The sequence below is a fragment of the Ochotona princeps genome, chromosome 4, assembly GCF_030435755.1.
Source record: "Ochotona princeps isolate mOchPri1 chromosome 4, mOchPri1.hap1, whole genome shotgun sequence".
NCBI lineage: Eukaryota > Metazoa > Chordata > Mammalia > Lagomorpha > Ochotonidae > Ochotona > Ochotona princeps.
In genome coordinates this window covers 38,513,677-38,535,699 of record NC_080835.1, presented here as the reverse complement: position 1 = coordinate 38,535,699, position 22,023 = coordinate 38,513,677, and the positions used below count along the sequence as shown (strand labels likewise).

The 22,023-nt window shown below is 44.0% G+C and overlaps 1 protein-coding gene across 1 annotated transcript in view; it reads left to right on the top strand.

Annotated features, from left to right (window-relative positions):
* Positions 1–7,334: 7,334 nt before the first annotated feature.
* The window catches only part of ZDHHC13 (zinc finger DHHC-type palmitoyltransferase 13), a 51,240-nt gene continuing 36,551 nt past the window's right edge, over positions 7,335–22,023 (top strand). Inside the window, exon 1 of the mRNA XM_058663262.1 lies at positions 7,335–7,462. Within this exon, the coding sequence (XP_058519245.1) occupies positions 7,436–7,462 (27 nt within the window). The 5' untranslated portion in view covers positions 7,335–7,435. The remainder of the gene's footprint in view (positions 7,463–22,023) is intronic.

Below are 22,023 nucleotides of genomic sequence, written 5' to 3'. Positions count from 1 at the left end.
ACCTGCAAATGGAACTACTTCTTCAGAGCCTAAGCAGCCCTCCAATCCTACTATGGTCACATTTGGGAAACCTTCCTTCCTTCAAAATTCTGGATCCAGGGCCACCACTTCTATTCTTTTGTTCCCAGGGTCTTAGGGATGACAGCATCCTACAGAAGTTACTAAACTCTAGGTAAATTCCAAGTTCTTTTCGTTTTTGCTCTTTTATGCCTTTCAACACTTTTCTGCGCTAAAGTCCATCTGTTTAAAATATCTAGAGACATGAATGTTCTCATACATAGACCCTCTCAATCCTGATAGACCCTCAATAAATATTTGTTAAGTAAATGAATAGTAGCCCGAGCATGTATTTTTAGACTCGCAATTAAAAACTTGCCTTTCTAGCATCCATATTTCTAATTATGTGGAAAGAATCTAATTAGACCTGCTTGGCCACATGCCCCTCCCTGTGGACAAAGGGATGGAGTACCTGATAGGTCAGGATTGGTTCCCACACCGAGTTCTGTGGCTCAGACAAGGAAGGAATCTGACATTGACACTGACGGTGCCTGCAGGAGCTTCTTAGTGGAAGGCAGGAGCTGAAAAGACATAAACAGTATTTTTTCCCATCACAATTTTCAGGGGGAAAATGGACACATTGAGAAAATAGTCATGATTCAATATGGTTAAGCATCAGCAGTGCTGGGAGCACAGCGGATCATGATCTACAAAGACTGTGTGTAGATCTACAAATCTACACAAAGGATACAATTGGGTCTTCACAATGTTAGCCACTAGGAAACCGACATTCTCATCCTCACTTTATAGCATCCTCTTTGGCCTCCTGTGACTGACCTTTTCCTTTTCAGCTCCAGTTCCCTTTCTGTCTCCCTGCCCAGGCCAGGCCACATTAGCCCCAGCTGCAAGATTTCCCCCACTTTGTCTCCGTATCAATTCAGGAATGGTTGGAGGAACAGGGAATGTGTAACCGGGAGGATAGCACATTTCACGCTGTCACCCTCCTTTGTCATTTCTGATGGGCTGAGATGTAGCAGAGACAATTGACTGGTATGTTTGTGGCCTCATGACTCCAAAACAGGACTAAGCTGACCCATTACTGTGTCAGTTCAGGGAGATAGTGACAGAGGCTTTTACACTTGTGGGAAAGTGAAGAACCCTGACTCAAGGAACAGACTAAGTAAAAGATTTTTAAAGATTCTGTGACCAAGAAACTACCCCTCACTTTCTGCACATCCCATTCTCTTGAATTCTTGCAAATCTGACCCAAGATTCTGGGTTAACACTGGATGATGAATTGATCAAAAAGTAAAGCACAATAACATATCAGTGGAAAAAAAATCAGACAATTAAGACATATCACAGGGATGTTATACAAATCTTGTGCATCTTAGACTTTTTTAAACTCCCTCAGGTTTTTCCAAAGTTTTTAGTCTCATGTTTATCATTTTTGAAATGTTTCCACTTTTATCCAGTTAACACAAGTAGGCATGTTTCAAAATATTTTTTACTGATTTTAATACTCTGCTGCAGACTGTATGTAAACATGCATAAAGGGAAGGACACAGATGGGGAATGGGGCGAGGTCTGAAAAGAGGGCAAAGATCCTGGGCCCTGGGAAGCTTCTTGGAACTTGCTCCCAATATCATCCTTGGCACTCCTTGTGGTCCATCATCTCAGATTCTGAACTCAGAGATGGGTGAGGAACTTCTCCATTTCTGAGACAGAAGTTGGTCTGTCCTTTACCAGGCTGACAATCTCTTGTGGGTGACCATTGATGTCACAGACTGGGACCAAACCAATTTGCCCTTGCACTTGGGGGCAGCCTTCATCTGAAGCACATGAGGAACTCCACAAGGGTTACTTTTGTGCCCCTTTCCAAACTTCTACTCAGGTGTGCTATGTTCAAAGTTCCATTTTTCAGGTAAGGAAACTAAGACTTCGAGAAGTTCTGCCTTGCCACAGGCGAGGCAGTCAGTAATAAGCCTTGTAAAACCCTAACTCCCGTTCAGCAAGCCTTTATTTGCCCAACATATTTCCATCACCAATCTGTGACTGTTGGTTAGGCTCATGGAAACCCAGTCCGGGACAGCCATGCTCTTGTCTCAGATCCTCTGTGGGCCTGTGGTGTGGCCCAGCTCTGATTACAGCCAGAGGCCTGGTCTGTAGTGCCCTACATTCAGGTCACCCAGCAACACAGTGTCTTGATTCTTTTCTCTGATCCTCCCCATCCCCAGGGACATGTCAGCCTGGACAGATTTCCTTGGTGGGGTTATATGGGGTCTCCACAGCCTGGAGACATTTGTGATTCTGACATGGCTGATGTTGGCACCTGTGCTACAGGCTTCCTCCACAATCCCTCCCAATCCGCATAGCAAAGGAGACAGGAGACAGGTGACCTGTTCCTGAATCAACTTTAAGAGGAATAGGATACCTGTAGACTCTGAAAGTGAGTCATGTGACTCACTGATATTATAGTCAGTGGACTGACAATGCTTTCTCCCCAACCATGATCTAAGGATCAGTTTCTGAAAATTCATATCCCTTCCCACATCAAGTACTTACTGAGTGTCTACTGTGTGAAGGCTCCAGAGACATAATGATGAACAGAAAAGATGCTTCACTCGCCATCACAGCCTGGAGGCAAAGGCAGATGAGGGAACAGGGAGCTGTGCTACAGTGAGACAAGCACCATGGCAGAATGCCATGGGGCAGATAGGATGGCAGTCACTGCAGGCCCAGGACTCATGGGAGTCTTTGCACATGTGTGGACAAACACTTAGCCTTCTTTCTCTCTATCTCATCCTGACTACCGGTTAATTACCAGACACTGTCCTAAAAGTCCAGCAGAGTTTGCTCTGTACTCCTGAGACTATCCAGGGGCTCCTTCACAAACACGGAAGTACAGCGTATATTGTCCCACTCCTAATGCTTTCATTTTTTATTTTCTTAGTCTCACAGCTCTGTTCATGTCCAAAGTCCCTCGCTGTCCCTCCCTGGACTCTCCCTTTAGTCTCAAAATGACTGGAGTTCACAGCTCTGTCCTCCCCCCTTTGAAACTGCTCTTTTCTCAGGACCTAGCAAAGAAGATGCACTGCAAATTCTTCTCACAGTTTTTATCCTCTGCTATTGGTTGCATTGTATCTCCCTAAAAGATATGTGCAAGTCGTAACACTGGCAGCTGTGGCTGTGACTATATTTGGAAATCAGGGTTTTGGAGAGATATTTGAAGTGAGCTCATATTGGATAGGCAGGCTCCTAATTCAATGTTCTTCATCCTTGAGGGAAAAGGAAAGTTTGAACACATTGACAAATACATAGGGAAAAAGTCATGAAAAAGTAGGGATGGGAATAACTGCCTGGAAGCTGAGTAATGGCGAGGATAGCCAGCAGCTGTTGGCTAGGAAAGGGCTAGCAAGGCTCTTCTTGCAGAACCCAGAGAGAGAGCACAGCCATGCTGGCAGCTTGATCTTGGATTTTCAGCCTCCAGGATAATGAAGAAATTAATTCCTACTGGTTTAAGTCAACAGTTTGATATTTTGTTGTGGAGCCCCTCCTGAATGTATTTTCTTGTAGCATCAAATGATTATTTAATCCATGGAATTCCAGGTAGTGCAGGCCCTTGTCTTGGCAACACATTCCCATCCACTGACCTTGATAAATCCCGTGATGATTAGCAAAAACAGGCCACTCCATCACAGTTGAGTGGTCAAGGTAAACAAGTGTCTAAGAGCTTCCCAAACCTCAGCATAAGTAATTGCCAAATGAATTCTCTCCTTTAAGAATCTGAATTAAGGCACTGGCATTGTTACCTAGTGTCTTGAACTTCTACCTGCAATACCATCATCCCTTATGGGTGCTGGTTCGAGTGCTGGCTGCTCCAACTCTAATCCAGCTTTCAAATAATGCAGATGGGAAAGTAGGGAAAGATGGTCCAAGTACCCAAAGCCTTGAAACCACATAGGAGACACAGAAGAAGTTCTTGTCTCCTCGCCTTTGGCCTGGCCCAGCCATTGCGGTCATTTGGAGAGTGAACCAGTGGATGGAAGATTGAGCTATTTCTCTCTCTCTCTCTCTAACTGTAACTTCCAAATAAAAAGAAATAAGTCTTTATCAAAGATCTAAATTAAGAGGGACATAGACAATAACAAGCTGGTGGTGGGTGCTGGGCTTGGAACTCCTGCTGGATCAGGGCTATTGTCAATATCACATGAAAGCAGACATGATAGGTAGACAAACAGAAACCCTGAGTGAGCCTAGGATACCACTCTACAGACAGAATCAAATAGGTACCAAGGCAGAGACAAGAGTAAAGTTTACCACTTTACTCATCTGCTGTAGTCTGTACCTTGAACATTTTGGTGGTTCAGCAAGCATTTATTGCCTGAAGGATGCAAGTGCTCACCCCTACCTGCTCGTTAGGCTTGGAACTGGGGTTTGTGAGAAGCCCTCTGAGAATACATGTATGGCATTTTCTGATGTTCCAAAAGATCACTTCAGTACTAGCATAGACGTGATCATATCCATAAGTTCATGGTTCAAGCAAGTAGCCCCGTACTTTCCATAGGTGTGGAAGAATCAAAGGGAGGATCATAAAGTCAGTTACCGCCCACATTGTGACTGCCAGGGTCAGCACAATTTAATATGGATTCTGTTAATCCAAGAATTATTAGGCATTGTTGAAGTGATTTATGGAGTCCAATCACTTCTGCTGTCACCTTATGTACCATTTTTTCCAACTATACTTATTTATTTGGTCATTTGTTTCAACAACACTTCCTTTTAGATTTTCCCACGTGCCAGAAATTTCTCTCAAGTATGATGGAAACACAGAGAGCAATATGCCTGAGTCCATAGTCATGGAAAGGGAAGGCGGATTGACTAGGAGAAATAAGATTTTTTTAGGCCCATTTGATTAAAATCTTTCTCTTGCTGCTACATGCTAAGCCCCTTTAGCCATGGAACAAATCTTTCAGGCTTGCTCATGCATTCAAAGTATATTTGGAGAATCAGAAAATATGTCACCCAAAAGAAAAATCACCCCTGCTAATGCCTTGATCTTGAACTTGGGTCTTCTAACCTCCAGAAGTACAACAAATATGTTTCTATTGTTTAGGACACCTGGTCTGCGGTATTTTGTTATGGCAATCCTAGGAAGTTAACACACACAGAAGGTGCTGGCAATGCCTGGACTCCAATTCAGGCTGAATCTCTGGCCTTTTGCAAGGATTGATCCGTTCCATCTCTCCCACACCCATGCCCAAAGATATACAGACATAGATAGCCCATATATAATGCTTAGTATTTGAAGGTCCTACTCCATGTATTTTACATACATTAGCTCAATCCAATTCCTCAACAGCACTGTGAAGCAAGCATTGTTAATGTTCCATCTTCACAAATGAAGATGCTGAAGTACAAAAAGACTTAGTAACTTGCCCAGACACACAGTTGCTAATTGCTGGACCTGGGGTTCAGGCCAGGCAGTCAGTTACAGAAGTCAGAAGCATACTCTTGAAATTATGCTATTCTATTGGAGTATATCTATAAGTCCAAGGTATTTTCCAATCTGAGAATGAATGGTGCCACTTAGAGTTATAATTGGATTTGCTTTCATACTGGCAATAGACATGGATCTAACACAGCTTATTGGAAGCAGACAACAAATGAACAGAGGGGAATCAGGAGTCATCCTAAACAATGAGTTGTTAGGATTTGTTTGTTCCAGAAGGTTCCAACGTATTACGATAGCATTACAGCTTAACAGATTTCAAACCTCTGTTAAGTTTAATGACATCTAAATCCATCCTTGAAAACAGAAGACCCAAACAACTTTGGTTAAAACAGTAAGATGTGCTTGCAATGAAAGAGTCTCAACTGAACTTGAACTGTGCTAATGCAACAGGGTGGAAGAATCCACCATGGGGGGGAGGGTTGGAGGAGGGATGGGGGGAATTCCAGTGCCTATAAAACTGTGTCACATAATGCAATGTAATTAATAAAAAAATGATAAGATGAACCTGTTTTTTCTTTGGAGGGATTGGGGAAAACAATACTCAGCTTGTGGATGAGACATAATGGTTGCAAAACACCTTCCTAGATGCGGACACACAGTAGGTGATGGATCATCAGAGCTCTGCTTAGTCAAGCAGCATCGCCACACCCAAACATTTCCTTCCCGGTAAAAGCTTGCCTAAATGCCTCACTCTAGTCTCTCTGAATTAATTACTCTTTCCTCTGCTCCTTAAAAGAAGTTGTTTGCACTGCAACATACAGCAATTTGTCCTTGTATTCCCGGAGGTTGATGGCATCCTGAACATGGACCCATCTGCTCCACAAAGTGTGCTGAGTACTCGCCGCGTTGCACTGCTGCTCAGAGACAAACATCACATGATTCTTATCCTCAAAGAGCTTGGGCTTCCAGGCAAGCAGGACTGTTGAGCCCAACAGTCCAGAGCAATAAAATAATGCCATATTTGTATTGAAAACCTTGAATTTCATTGGATTTCTAGACACTTTAAGGCTAATATTACTTGTATCACGATATCGTTACATTTTCCATTTTTTGTTTCCCAATAAACCTTTTCAATTCTTACTCTGGTTTTATTTGGTCAAAGACAAAAAAAAAAAAAAAAAAAAAAAACCCAAAACGGTGAAGTTTCACTGTTTTCTAGGAACTGAGGCTAGAGAGCCTCAACTACAGCAGCCAAAATTTATTCTTGCTTCATAGAGTTTCAGACTTTGCAAGGCTTAACTGTTAGCTCCTCTAACGCAGTGTAAGAAAGGCTGTGGGGCTTTTCAAGGTCTTTCAAGTAAAGACCTTGTCAAATGTCCATCTAGTCTATACTGTGAAACTTGTGTATAGGGACGGAGCATCAGAGAATTGTGAACAAGATAACCCAGAGAGTGCCAGATGGTTTAGCAGATAACACGTTTCGCCAAGCTCTGACATCAGGGGCTTTATAAATCCTTCTCAACCATCCTGATAATTTTGTTTTTCCCTCTTATACCCAAGAGCACAATGGGCTAAGACATTTTGCAAGGATATGTAGCTGCTAAGTTGCCCAGTCCACCCGCGCTCTCAGTAGACGGTTGCTGATGTTGACACAACGGCCGTGCTCTGTCAGAGCGTGTTCTTGCAGTGACCTGGAGCAAGACAGGAGCGACACTTCGTTTGGCGTCCGGGCTGCCGCGCGGGAGCGCACTGCGGGGCGGGGCCTCCGGCTGGCCCTTCCCCCAGAACCCTCCCCGGCGGAAAGAAAGGCCCGCCTCCAGGCGCAGGTGCTCGAGGATTGGCTCACGGTGACGATTGACGGCGCAGAGCGTGCGCTGGGGCCGAGGCGGAGGAGGCGCGAGCAGGAAGTGAGAGTAGAAGCGGCCCTGGGCGGGCTGGCAGGCGCGCTGCGGCCGCCAGTTTGCCAAGTCGGTTGCCGGCGAGATGGAAGGGCCGGGACTGAGCTCGCAGGTGAGTGTGGCTGCGGCTGTGAGGAGCCGAGGGGACGCCGAGGGCGGCGGGGGCCCGGGCGGGGGAGGTGGATGCCTGCACACTCCGTGACCGACGCTGGGAAGCCGAGGCCGGCCGGCGGAGGGTCCTCTGTGCCTAGTGCCCAGGCCAGGGCTCCCCCTGGGACTGGTGCCCAGGCCAGGGCCCGCCGTGGGGGCCTCTCGGGGAGGGAGCTGTTCCTAGGAGACCTGTCATGTGATACACCTGCCTACAACCAGTCAGACTTGACCTTGGCATGGAGTCTGAGCGGTCTTTCTCGGTCCAGGCGCCTTGGCTCCCGTCCTTGCCCCACACATCCCTGTTGTAGCTCTCTCACATCCTTGCCGTTTGTTTGGCCTGGTGGAAGGGGAGGTTTGTTATGGCCATCTACAAAATCCCAAAGGACTGTGTTCTGTGCTGGAGGAATTAAACCAGATACGAAAACAGAAGGCGCGCGCGTGTGTGTGTTAGCCCGGAGAGAAGAATTTTGTCCATTTTCCGTAAGGACTTTTCTCAGTGCCTAGAGTGCTGACTGGATGACCACTTCATATTTGTTGGATAAATGAAGCATTTCCAAATTCAGCCAGTTGTAGTGAGCACTTGGAGCATACCAGGTGCGTGTGTGTGCATTATTTTACCTCAGAATCAAAGCATTCTTGAGAGAATTTTTCCCCAGAGGCTGTTGCCCGTGTGAATGGGTTAGCTCATCGATCTTCAAGTAGTTTGAAATGATTGAAGTACTTGGCCCCTCAAAAGGTTCTTCAGTCTTGGGAGTTTTCCTCGGGCTTTCACTTTTGCAGTGAAGGTTTAAGTGACACCAGTTGTGTGGGGGAAGTAATAAAAGTGTTCTTACTGCGTGTTGTACATTTTAAGCAAGGAAGAAAAAATGGTTTTCTGGCAGACTAGATTTTACAGAACCCGAGTATAGAATCTTCCCGTGGAAACTGTGTGTTGTTCTTTTTCTCAGAGCCTCAAGGAAAACTAATAGGACTAAGTATCATGTCATAATTACTCTATTGCAGAAGCCTTCAAGGGCGTCAGGTGCACTACCTCACAGCGAAGGGAAGACAGCTGTGTCCCAGTTCCACCGCATTTGGCGGGAGAGAATAATTCAGAGTGCATGGTAGTGGGGCAGGTGGGGAGATCTGTGGTTGTTGACAATCACCGTTACTAGTTTTTTCAGTAACCTGAAAATCTTAGCTGAATGTTGTGCTTTACAGTGGGCAAAATATTGTGGCTTTCTTGGTTTTCACTATGCTCCTGTGAAGTGGAGAGAGATTGTTACAGTAGGTACTTTATGTCTCTGCAGGGGTAAAGGGTTTGGTTCTAGGACCCTGTGTAGATACCCATACTGGTGTGGGTGCCCATCATTAATGTGTCACGGCTGAAAATGCACTGGGCCTGAAGAATGCTTGAAGCCTTGAGCTAAAATTAATTGCTGAGTGATGAGGATGCCATTGCAACAGGGTTATCAGTTTTTAACTGAGCTGTGGCTGGATGCCACACCTAGCATCACAAGAGAGTGTCATTCTGGTGTCACTCCTTTGGGAAAACTTAAATTCAAAATTCAGTTTCTACTGACCATTATCACTGTCACATCACTGTAAAGTCAAAATTACGTCAGGCTATCTTAAGTCATGGACCACGTGGTGTTCTTGAGAGAAGAGAATTCAAAGACTGGAGTCACTGGGTATAAGATGTATAGCTGCTAAGTGATAAAATTAAGACTTCATTTGTTCACTTAACAAATGAAGTTTGGGGGTCTTTTTTTTAATTGTAGGGTCTTAACTTTGAAAAATATTTATTTATTGGAAGAGTTACAGGCTTAGGGGGAGATCTTGCATCTGCTGGTTCACTTCTTAGATGATTAGCCACTGCTGGGTCAGGCCAAAGCCAGGAGCCAGGAACTACATCTGGGCCGCTCCTGGGGGTTGCAGGATGTAAACAGTTGCATTTGCTGCTTTTCCCAGGCAGTTAGCAGAGAGCTGGATTGGAAGTAAAGTAGCAAGAACATGAACCAGCACCCCGATGGGATACTGACTTGAAGGCAGCAACTTTACCTTCAGTACCACAAGGCCTGCCCCCAAAATGAGTTTTGAATGTGTCCTAGGTGTTAAGGTATCCTTTGGCCTTCTGATATTAAATTAGTGGGCGAAACAGGAAAAAAATGTGGGTGTTGTTGAATTTTTTTTAATAATTATTCTTTTAACTTAAAAGCGTTAGGGAGAGAAAGGGAGAGACAGAGAATCTTCCATCCATTGATGCATTCCGCAAATAGGAGCAACAGTCAAAGCTTGGCTGGTTTGATGCTGAGAGCCAGGAGCTTCTTCCAGGTCTCCCACGTGGATACAGGGACCCAAGGCTTTGGGCCATATTCCACTGCCATTAGCAGGAAGCTCAATGGGAAGTGGAGCAACTGGGGCTAGAACCAGCACCCAAGTGGAATGCTAACACAGCAAGTGGTGGATTTAGCTTGGTATACCACCTTGCCAACCCCTGAATTTGGCTTTTGATGGCAGTTTCATTATTGTTAGGATTTTGCCAAACCCCATCAGTTTCTTTCTGACTTTACCTTTTTGAATGCTTTCTTGCTTGATCCATCAGCCCAGCTACAGTGGTCTTAGGAGTTTGTACTCAATGTTTGGCGTGGCTGACATGTTTTCGTTGTGAATTTTTCCCCTACATCTGAGATCTGAACCCAGATATCACTGCAGTGTGACATTCTAGGACTCTGCATTTTAAATGGCAAGTCTTCTGTTTTTTCAGTATTACTAGTAATAGTCCTTAGGCTCTCTTCTTGCTTTATATTTCACCTTGGCATTTACTCAATACCAGTTTAACATACTTACTGGTCCTGTTGATGTGTAGGTTCACTGCTGTGTGATGTGCATCTAGAGCAGGACCTAACACTGATGAAAACACTGTCTTAGAATGAATTTGGAAACTGAACTCTGCTGTTTCTCTTAATGTTAAGAGAACCCCTAATGGCCATGTGTCAGCTTTTTCACACACTCTCTCATTCATTATCATTATCATTGTTCTGATAACCTCCCAAAATAGGGGTTCTTATTAGAGTGCAAGTATAGTTTTCTGAATTTGATGTCCTTTTCAGTACTAGTATGTACTATTTAAAAAAATAATTTTACCCATGATATTTCCATTTAAAAGAAATGAAACATTATCACAGCTGAAAGATGTTCCAAGAATGGATTCCAGTATCGTGAACCAGCTCAAAACATTGTGGCATAAGATAGCTGTTGTCCTGCTTGTGGCTTCTGTATTGTGGGAGTCTGGGCAGGCCAGGGCAAGCGTAGTTTCTTTCAGGCCCACTGCATTAGAGCCTCTGAAGCTGGGAGTAGCTCAGCAGCATTGAGGGGTGGGGGTGTTTTCACTCACTGGCCTGGCAGTTGAAACTTTGAGCAGGAACATTTACATATGACCATCACATGGCCTGGTAGCTTGGTTCTGAGAACAGTTGTCTCCAGAGAGAAGAGGAGGAAGCTGCTGATTTCTAAGACCTGGGCCTATGAATGAGCACAGCATTACTCCTGCAATGTTCTGTTAGTGAAGGAGTCACAGAGTTAAGGCAAGAAAGGACCTGGGCTGCACCTCTTGATAGACTGTTGTAAAACTCACCACAGGTGTGTCCATATGTCTCTTAATATAATTTCCATAAGAATTTTGTTCTGCCCTCCCTCCCTCCCCCGAGGATATTTAGTCAGTGCCATGTCTCTTGATATCCACTTCCCTTTTGCTCCTTCGCTCTCTCCCTTTCTTATGACCTGTGTATTTTTATTTTTTTCCTTTTTTTAAAAATTTATTTATTTTTTTAAATGATCTTACTTAATTGATTAGGGTACAAAGGGTCAAGGGCTACAGGAAAGTGGGTAATACCATTGTTTCCACACTAATATTTTTTTCCCTGTATCTGGAGTCAGGACAGAAACAAAGGGAAAAGCCCCACCCAGTCTCCCTCCCATCCCTGGTCCCGATGTGAGGCACACTCCGAGGGTCCTGCTCAAGCAGTTTTGATAGTTCAACAGTGACCTGTGTATCTTTATTAATTCAAGAAACATTTATTCCCTTATCCAAGGATTTTTTTTTCCAATATTTATTTGAAAGGCAGAGTTACACAGGAAGAGAAAAGAGAAATCTTGCATCCTCAGACTTTTTGAAGGTGCTTTTGGACCTCCTACATGGGTACAATGGCCTAAGCACTTGGAACGTCTTTATCAGGTAGCTGGATGAGATGTGGAGTGCCCAGGTCTCAAACTGACATCCACATAGGATTCTGGCATCATCGTCAGTGGCTTAACCCACCATGTCACAAGGCTCACCCCTCTGAAGAAGTTTCCCACTGAGATCCTAAGTGGACAGAGAAAGTAAAATGGAACTGAATCCTACAATATTGGGCAACTAAAAGACTATGCAGTGAATTATGTGTTCAGAAATTGCTAAACTGGCATATGGATGGACTTCAGGGCACCAGTGGAAATTTTAAAATCATATGCAAGAGTCAGCTTGTATGTGCAGTTGTGCATTTATCTGAGTAGTGAATTCCTAGTTTTGATAACATTTTTGGAAGGATCATGACAAAGAGATGCAAGAAATTGAGACTTAGAAATGTTTATCTACTTCCCAAATATCCACAATAAGTAGCAGGAAAGCCATCTGTCTGGGCTCCTAATGTAGTCGCTTTTTCATCCTAGACCACTTAGTTGGCCTAGACATGATACCCATCTTGATGGATTATTTGCTGTCCCGTGAAGTCCACTCATGCTGCTTCAATGCATGCCAGAGGAATGGTCCCTGTGGTGCACTGAGGGTGAGGAAGGGTGTCTGTCTACAAGCAGGGTACAAGCTCCTTAAAATCCAGGAATAGTGTACCTTGTGCTCATTCTCATTTTCTTGCATCTAAAATATCAGCTAAATATCTAAAATACAAGATCTAAATATAAGACCAAATATGATATAAAATACAAGATCAATAAATATATAGGTAAACATGTATATACATATACTCAGAAAATGTATAATGGAGACTAACATACTCAGAAATGAAGATGGACTGCCAATGGAACTGTCAAATGTGTTGACAATAGAAGGCTGAACTTTTTGCTTTTATCTATGCGTACAATGTCATGATATACTTCAATAGAAGAATGATGGACTTGCTATTGTTCAAAGATTATACTGTTGTAGTAATATGGGGGAAAGTAGTGGAGGGGATGGAGAGTGTAGAAGGGGAAATCCCTGTGCCTATGAAACTGTAACATGAAAAATAAAAAGATTATGACCTGGCACATAGTAGGCATTTAGTAAATAGCTGATGGATTAATGAATTGATAGGAATCCTGTCATATTTTATCCCTAATTACATAACACCATGACTGGCACATAATAGGTGTTCTTACCTTTCCCTGGATTACTGGCATCATGAATAATCTGCTTAGTCTGTTCTGCTGCCTGAATGTCTTGGGCAGCTTTGTAGCAGTTAGGCTTCCCTATCCATACAGGGTGTTTGCTCATGCAGAGAATTCTTTACTAGTGCACAAGTCAGTTTTTGTTTCTATAATGGCTCTGAGGGTCATTTTTTATGGGAGTGAGGAAGAACTACACAGGCATATTGATCTGTCCTTCCATTTTACAAATATGGAAATGAATCCAAAATAGGTAGATGATGAACCACAGTCATAAAACACACGATAATACCAAAAAATCTATTTTCATGAACACCTCTAACAGTGTTGCAGTCAGAAGGGACTAGACTGAAACAATCCTGAAGAGGCAGGGATACTGTCTCTTCTCTGCCTTTTCAGGCTGAGGGTCATGTGCCCTCATCCTTTCCTTTCTCTCCTTCAAACCCATAGCAAACAAAGATTTCAATTCCCTTCTGAACATGCTCTCTGCATCCATATTGTGATTCAAGTTATTGTAGCATTTGACAGTCTGTTTCCATATTCATTAATGAACAGCTCACTGTGCACTCACGGCAAGATTTGAATTAAAGGTAATGAATTAAAGTCTGTTTCAAATCAATCTTTTTGATAACATTTCTTCAGTTTTTTTTTAGAGGGGACTGACTTTTGAGATCAGATTAGATTGTCTGTTGATGCCTCCTGTGACATAGCATACATGGTATAAATAGTGCTGTCAGCTCTGCCATTTTCTTGTTCACTTGTGTCTTTATCTTCAATCCATGTGTATGTGGGTGTGTGTCTGGAAATTAGCTTAAACCACTTACTTATTTTGGGAGCAATAATTTAGTTAAAATTAGATAATGGAATTTGGAAATTACATAACCTAATGTAAGCAGTAGTGTGCCACAGACCCCACTGTTGGTTCCGCTAGTTTTACAACTTTTATGCTGTCCAAATAATTTTTTGAAGGCTACAAATTTTTATCTTCAGAGTGAATCCATTTTCTATTAAGACAAATTAGTATGTAAAAGGGTAACTTCCCTGATGCTTAAATAGAAGTAGATTCATACAGTCCACTGGAAAAATGACCAGGCTATGAAAAGGCAGTTCACGAAACAGAAAATATAGAGAGCCAATATACATAACAACAAAACACTCAGACTCTAACAACTAGAGGTGTGCAAATAAAAAAACATGCCATTGTTTAGCCATCAGTTTAACAAGATTGGAAAAAATTGGTAATACCCAGTTTGGGACAGATTGGTAGGGAATTGGGGAAGAAATGCAGTATTTGTTCATTTACTTGAAAGAATTATAAAGAGGGAGAGAGGTAGATCTTCCATCTCTGCAGCATCATTCCCTAAATGGTCACAATGGCTAGGGATGGTCCAGACCAAATCCGTCTTCCAGTTCTTTCCCATTGCATTAGCATGGGGCTGTATGGGAAGTGGAGCAGCTTGTCTAACGTTGATGGAAAAGTGGGACCCTAAGTAGCAGCTAAACCCACTGCACCACACAGTTGGACTGTTACAGGGTACGAGCGAGAACACACGAGACATGTCTAAGGTTTATTAAGGAGTCTTTATTAACCAAGCTTGGTGATAATACAGCACACTAGAAATAGCAAATCACAAGTCCATATGGCAACCCAACCAATTATAATCCAACCAAACATAATCCCAAGAGGAACAAATGGTTATTACCCTGAAGTCCATCCGTTAAGCTGAATACCTATGTCCCAGCTTCCTCAAAGATATAAATTATCCTAAGAGACATGCAACGAATAACCTGGACACACCTACAAAGCTGCAGACATTCACCTTTCTCTGGCTTCTCTGCCCACATTCCATCACTGCTAGGCTTCACCTCTCCTGGAACTCCCAATAGCACACAAACAAGAAGTAACATTGCTATATCCATTGTCCCATCTAAGCGGTACACAGGGACCATGCTCAGGGAATTACCTGTCCTGAGCCAGCCAAGAGTCAAGGTGCTAGAGCAACAGAAGCACCCAACCAGAAAGAGAGTGAGCCCCTGCTTCATGGGCCTTTGAAAGGGGCCTGTGAGGGGAGTGGTTACACAGCGATGCAATACCATCCTCTCTCAGATGATAGGTGAGTCTCAGGTGGGTAGGTGGGGGTAGGTGGGGGGGCGTGGCTGAGGATGGAATTAACATTCCATTGCTGTTAGGACCCATCCACATTTCATTTGCCTACTGTCAATGGGTGCTGGCTATTACTGGCTGCACTCCATAACAGGACCCTATAATACATACTTTTTTAATCCAGTTACACTCTTGAGAATCAGTTCTGTACCAGTAGAATGGATAGCATGTTAACTATGGAATTGTTATATAATTGAAAGGCTAACTATCACTTCTAACAGTAAGGGGAACAGTTGAGTAGATTATGCTAGACCCGCATAATAATATTCAGCTACTGACGTGCAGGTCTGTGTTGATAGGTGAGAAAAGTAAGTTGAAGAATAAGGTAATCCATTTATTTGTTAAGCTGATTTAAAAACTATGGCTGTGTCAATGTAGCAAATATATGGTAAATTATATATTCATGCATGTGATGAGGAAGGGTATACCAGTTTGGTAATCTTGGTTATCTCTGATGGTACAATGTTGGAGAATAAGTTTAGAGTTTTTACCATTTATTCACTTCTGGATTGCTGAATGTTTAAGATCATCGTGTATCATTTAATAATTTTAGAATTCTAGTCAAAATTGCTTTGATTTTAAAAAGGCAGAGTGATTCCTCAATGTTTGTTATAATTTTCTTACATCTATTACTTACTGGAATTCTAGAATTGCTTAGTTCAACTCTAACTTTTCATTTTCTTTTTTTTAGATATGATTATAATTTTTGTGATGTAATGAAAAAAATTCTGATGTTCCACTTGTATTTTAACTCAACCTCCTACTTTTTTTTATTTTTGGCTGTGTGAGTGAGTGAGAGAGAGATTATTTACCAGGGAGAACTTAATTTCAAAAGAGCATTTTTGATTCTCTGAGTAAGGTAAACACACCTTTCTCTTCCAATTCATGCAGCTCTGAAACCTAGACTGAATTTAAGTAACAACTATTTAAGGATTCAGGAACACCAAAATACAGAAACCACTGAAAATATAGCCAGAGTACCATGGAGTTGAGCCCTGGAAGTGACTGTCAGTGCATACAGAAAAACTCTCAAAACCTAACAGCTAAAATACAAAGAGCCCAATTAAAAGTAGGGAGAAATCTTAGACACTTCACCACACAAGACATGTGGATTGCAGTTAAGCATGTGAAAATGTGTTTGACTTCATTAACTACTAGAGATACACAAAATACAACTATAAGATACCACCATACATCTGTCAGACCAACAACTCTACGAGCTGGTGGTTGGTGTGCTGTTAAGCCTTCTCTGTCCGCTTCTGATTGCTTGCCTTTTTTTTTTTTTTTCCTGTTGATCATTTTATCGGTTCCTGAAAAAAAGTATTGAAATCTCTAACAGTCATTGTGAATCTTTGCATTTTCTTCTCTTTTCATCACTTTGGCTTCATGAATTTAAGAGCTCCTTTGAGTTTATACAGATTTAACATTATTAGGTCTTCTTTCTGATTCAGCATTTCTAATACTATGAAATGTTCTTCTTTTTCCCAGGTGGTGTTTCTTGTGCTAATGTCTACTTTATCTTATATTAATTAGTCACGCATTACTTACTCTTGGCGTTTCTGTGTGGCCTGTCATTTTATTATTCTTTTAAGCTGTATGTGTTTTTATGTTTAGGGAAGTTGCCTAAACATATAGTAACAAAGCATATAGTTTGTTTGTCTTTTCATGTAGTCCAACAATCTCTGACTTTAGTTGGGATTTTTAAAGCCATTTGTGTTTAACATAATTATTACAGTGTTGCAGTGCTTTCTTTTTCTCCTCCATTCTTTGTAGACATTTCTTGTCTTTTGTGTTTATATTAAAAAAATACTTAAAAAATATTTTCTCTTGGGCCTGGTGTGGGTTTCACCTTGCATGCACTGGCATCCCATATGGATGCCAGTTCGTGTTCCAGCAGTTCTGTTTCCTGTCCACCTCCCAGATTGTTGCCTGGGAAAGCAATTGACAAAGGCCCAGAACCTTGGGTTCCTGCACCCATGTGGGAGACCTGGAAGAAACTCTGGGCTCCGGATCAAACTCAGCTCTGGCTGTTGTGGCCACTTGGGGAGTGAATCATCAGACGGAAAATCTTCCTCTTTGTCTCTCCTCCTCTCTATATATCTGCCTTTCCAATAAAAATAAATACATCTTCAAAAGTATATATTTTTCTTTACAGTTGGCTTAATACATATCCCTCTGTGCTATCTTTGTTTAGAAGATGCCTTAACAGTATGTACCTTCGACTTAAGCACATTCAAATGCTGTTACAGCATCTCTTACATCTCTTACATTGTTCTTTCATTTCTCTGCTGTTTTGGAGAAATTTAAAAAATGCAAAACATGTTATATGTGCACATATGTTGGAACATATGGTGAGAACACATGAAACATATAGTTAGAACACATGGTTCTAGACTCTTTGCCCTTTTGTTTTAATCCAAATTTCAGTCTCTTCCTTTCCATTAGCCTGAAGAACTTCCTTTATCTTGTAGTATAGGTCAGCTGATAATTATCTCAGCTTTTGGTTGTCAGAAAACGGATTTTTGGACCTGGCACAACGGTTCATTTGGCTAATCCTCTCCCTGCAAATTCAGGATCCTATATGGGTTCCTGTCCTGGCAGCTCCACTTCCCTTCCAGCTCCTCATTGTGGCCTGGGAAAGCAGTAGAGAGTGGCCCAGCGTCTTGGGACCATGCGCCACAAGGGAGACGCAGGTGAAACTGCTGGCTGCTGGCTCCTGGCTTTGGATTGGCTCAGCTCCAGCTGTTGTGGCCATTTGGGGAGTGGGCCAACAGTGGGAAGATCTTTCTCTCCTTCTCTGTAGACATTTGTGGACTGGGTCTGGGAGCAGGACAGGCTTTGCAGTCCACAGCACATGGACAGGAGTGAGAGCCAGGGCAGGGTACAGGCTAGACCACAACATCTGCCAGTTCATATGAGGGCTTGTGCTGGAAGTGGGCCACGCTGGTCTAGGCTGCTGCATCTGCTTGCAAGAGTCAAGACTGGTAGATAGCTGGGCTGAGCCAGGCTGTAGCACCTATTGGTAAATGCCGAGACTGGAGACTGGCCATCTCAGACTGGGCCAAGCACCCACTGGCATGCACAAGACCAAGGGCTAGGAGCAGGCTTAGTAGAAGAGCCTGTGGAACTCCTCTGCTGGGCGACTGCTCCCACAAATGAGTGTGAGGGCTGAGATGGGGGTGGACCAGGTTAGGCTAGACTGCTGCCCACCCTAGCATGCATGAGAGCCAGAATGGGTACTGCTCAGCCACAGTACCAGCTAGCAGGAGCCAGGACTGGGTGAGACTCATGCAAGGCTTAACTGTAGTACCCCCTGGCAGTCACAAGATCTATGGCTGGTGCAAGTTTGGGAGCTGGGATCAAGCCTGGCAGGGGAACTGAGGGCACTCCCCTGCTAGGCTGTACCTACCTACTGCTGGTGAATACAAGAACCAGGGCTTGGGTTGGACCAGGCTGGGAAAGGCAACAACACCTATCAGCATAGGTGAGGATCAGATATGGGGACAGGTTGGCTAAGCCGCAGAACCCTTAGGTGTGCACAAGAGCTAGATGGAATGTGTGCTGGGTCAGGCTAGGGTGCAGCAGAGCTGGCGTGTGCTAAAACCAGGGCTGGGGTCAGTCCTAGTGGGGATTATTGGGGGTTGCCCTGACTAGGCTGCAGTACCCACTAGTGTGTGTGTCGACCAGACTGCAACAAAAGACAAGGCTGGCCTGCAGCACCCATTGGTTCGCATAAGGTTTTCAGTTGCTAGAAAATAAACATTTTCATTCTTTTTCTTTTGTTATACATATGTGTGTGTAAACATACGAAATAACAAAGTCTGGCCTTTTTTTTGTAAAGAAATGATACATGTCATATATATACTAGATATAAGGTGATAGATTTATGCTTTTAGGAAACTGAGAGACTGAATATCCCACATCTTTCACTGAAAGTAAAACAGTCTTTTAGGAGGTTGAAGTAATTAAGTGAGCCTTATTTATGGTAAGGATTTCAGCTTCCGGTTTGTCCTTGCTTATCCACCCAGTGTTTCAGCAGAGTTGTTGAGGAGTGTCCAAATTGCAGATTGTCTGCCTTAGAACTGATAATGAATCCAAAAGTTCATGGTGGTGAAAAGGAGAAACAGTTATCTTCAAAATCCACACAATGGACAGTTCATCTTAAAGGAACTGAGTGTGGATTCTTTCAGAGTAATAATGGAGAGTCCTGCATTGGGTTTACTAAAATCTAAGCTCAGTACTTGAGATATGAAACAATCAATTTGAATCTAGCAAATGTGAGAAAATATTTTAAAAGGAAATTGTTTTAGCCTGCTGTTTGCTGCTCCTTCTGAAGAGTGATCTGAGTGTAACAGGTGGTGATTGAACCAATGATATGGTCTTGGCTATAGCTGTTTTTACTTTCATGAACCTTGTAGTTATTTCTATATTAGATACTTATTTGCTGTGTAACAACCTTCCACACATTTAATGGCTTAAAATAATGTGTTTCTTATTTTATGGTTTCAGTTAGTCAAGCGTCCAGGCACAGCCCACCTGTGTTCTCTGCTAAGGGCCTCACAAGGCTAACCTCACTGTGGAATGGTTTCCAGTCTGCATCTCAGGGTTCTCTTCCAAACTGCTATGATTATTGAAAGACTTCAGTTCTTGATGGCTGTATGATCAAGGATTCCATGTTCTCATTGGCTGTTTAGAGCCTACTTACAGCCCCTTGACCCTTAACCCTCCCACAGGCCCCTGACTTCATGGAAGATATGGCTGTAGCCTGATAGGACACATTCCTATAATTATAATCCTGGGAGCAGTTCTCTGGTTATCTGTCCTATATCCCATTGAATAGAAGTTGGTTACAGATTTGGCCAGTATTCAAGGGAACGGACTGTGCACGAGCTTGGGAGGTAGACTTAGGGTATGTGCAAGTTTGCCAAAGCGGAGGCCTGGCAAGCTTCCCACCATATCAGTTGCTGAATTCCCATAACCATTATAGGAAGCAAGGTCCACTTGTTGATGACCTGTATTTTATGAAACTTGGGGTTTTCTAATCTTAAACATCCTTTTTCGTGAATAGAGCGAAGAAAGATGAAAAATCTTTTATAGGATATACCTCTGGGGTGGTCTCCAGGATGGGGCGTCCTTCCTTGATCCCGACTCCAGCCACCATGTGCACTTGGTGAGCTGTCCCCGGGCCTGCCTGGGTTCTGGGGCTGCTTCCTTCGGGGTGAGTACACCGAGGGGGGAAGTCTCCATGACTGGGCAGGTCCGGGGCCCACCCACCGCCCTCATTGGGCGGTGAATGGGATTGGGGAGGGGCGTGACCTTGGGCCTGGGGATTTACACTTCAGCAGCCGAGAGGCCGCTGGTGGGCTCCAGGATGGGGCGTGCTGCTCGGATCCCGACTCCAGCCACCATGTGCACGTGGTGAGCTGTCCCCTGGTGGCCAGTGTGCCATTTGGCGCCAGGCTCTGCCTGCTGACCGCCCGGACGGGGAGCTCTGGGGTTGTCTGAATCACTGCTTAGCTAGCTCCAGGTTGATCCCACTGTGCTTCTGGGATCTGAGTCAATCCTAAAGATTCCCAATGGCAGTAACTCTTCCTTTGAAGAACTTGTAATCATTTAACAATGCTGAGCACTGAACAACACCAGTTCATGCAAAAGCTAAGGCTCGGGGCTTGTCCAGCAGGATATCCTTTTACCTGACATGATGATGGATCAGGAGACTGGTCACATTAGGCAGGGCCATAACATTAACTAGCACTCGAGAACCGTATCTGGGGGTAGATTCTGTGCGGGATGTGTGGGCCACACCCTGTGGAAATTCTAGCCCCACTGGTAAGCCCAAGAGTTTGGGTGGTTTTGGACTACGCTAGGTATGACCAAGGAGCCTGCCATCAATCACAGGTAAAGGAAACCGCAACAGTCTGGACTGGTCAAGGCAGCAGCACCCGAATGTGCATCCTGAATAGGGTGCGGGGTGGGCCAGGCTGCAACATTCACCAGCTCATATACGGCCAGATGGAAGGGCCAGACTGCTCTGGGCACTGGCCTAAAACCCATTGGCATGTATGAGAACTGAGTCTGGGAGTGGATCAAGTGGAGGAACTTGGGAAACTCTCCTGGCGAGTCATAGCTCCCGCTGGTGAACATGTGGTCCAGACCTGGGGGTCGGACAAGCTGGGCAAAGTAGCTCCAACAGTTGGCTAATGTGTAAATTGGTAATGGAACGGGATGTACTGGGCAGGACTGAGCAAACCTTAGCCCACAAGCGAAACTAGAAGCCAGGGTGGAGCACAGGTCATGCCAAGCTAGGCTCTTGCACCTACTGGTCTGCGTGAGTCAAGGACGCTAAGCCACAGTGTCTAAGGCAGAGGCCAGGACAAGTGAGGGACTGAGCCAAGCTGAGTCAGAGCAACCCCTGGCAGATGTGTGATCTATGGCCTGGAACAGGCCCAGCTGGGAAGCTAAGGAGACACCCTAACTGGATTGAGGTTCCCACCAAGGGGCACGTGTGCTGGAATGGGGGCTGCGTTCTAACTGGGAAACACATGTAGTTTCCCGTGGCACTAGTGTGGACTGGGATTGGATGCACCAGGCTAGGCCAGACCCCAACACCGTCTGGGTCCTGGAGAACCAGGGTAGAAGTGGGACGGACTAGGCTAGGTCTCAACCCCTACTGAGCCATGTGTGAGCTGTATGTGGGTATGGACGAGCCATGGCTGGGCTGAAACATCCAACAGCAAGAACCAGAATGGGTTGAAAGCCAGCCAAGAAAAGCCACTGTTCCTGCTAGGATAGGAGGTGAACTGAGTAGTGCTGGCTCATGGACCCCCTGGTATGCGCAGAATCTGGCATTGGGAGGGGTTCTGATGGAGGAGCCTGGGCAACTCCTCTGGCAGGGCACAGTCCCTATAGGTAAGCGCAAGAAGCATGACAGAAAACAGCCCAGAATAGGGCATGGAAAG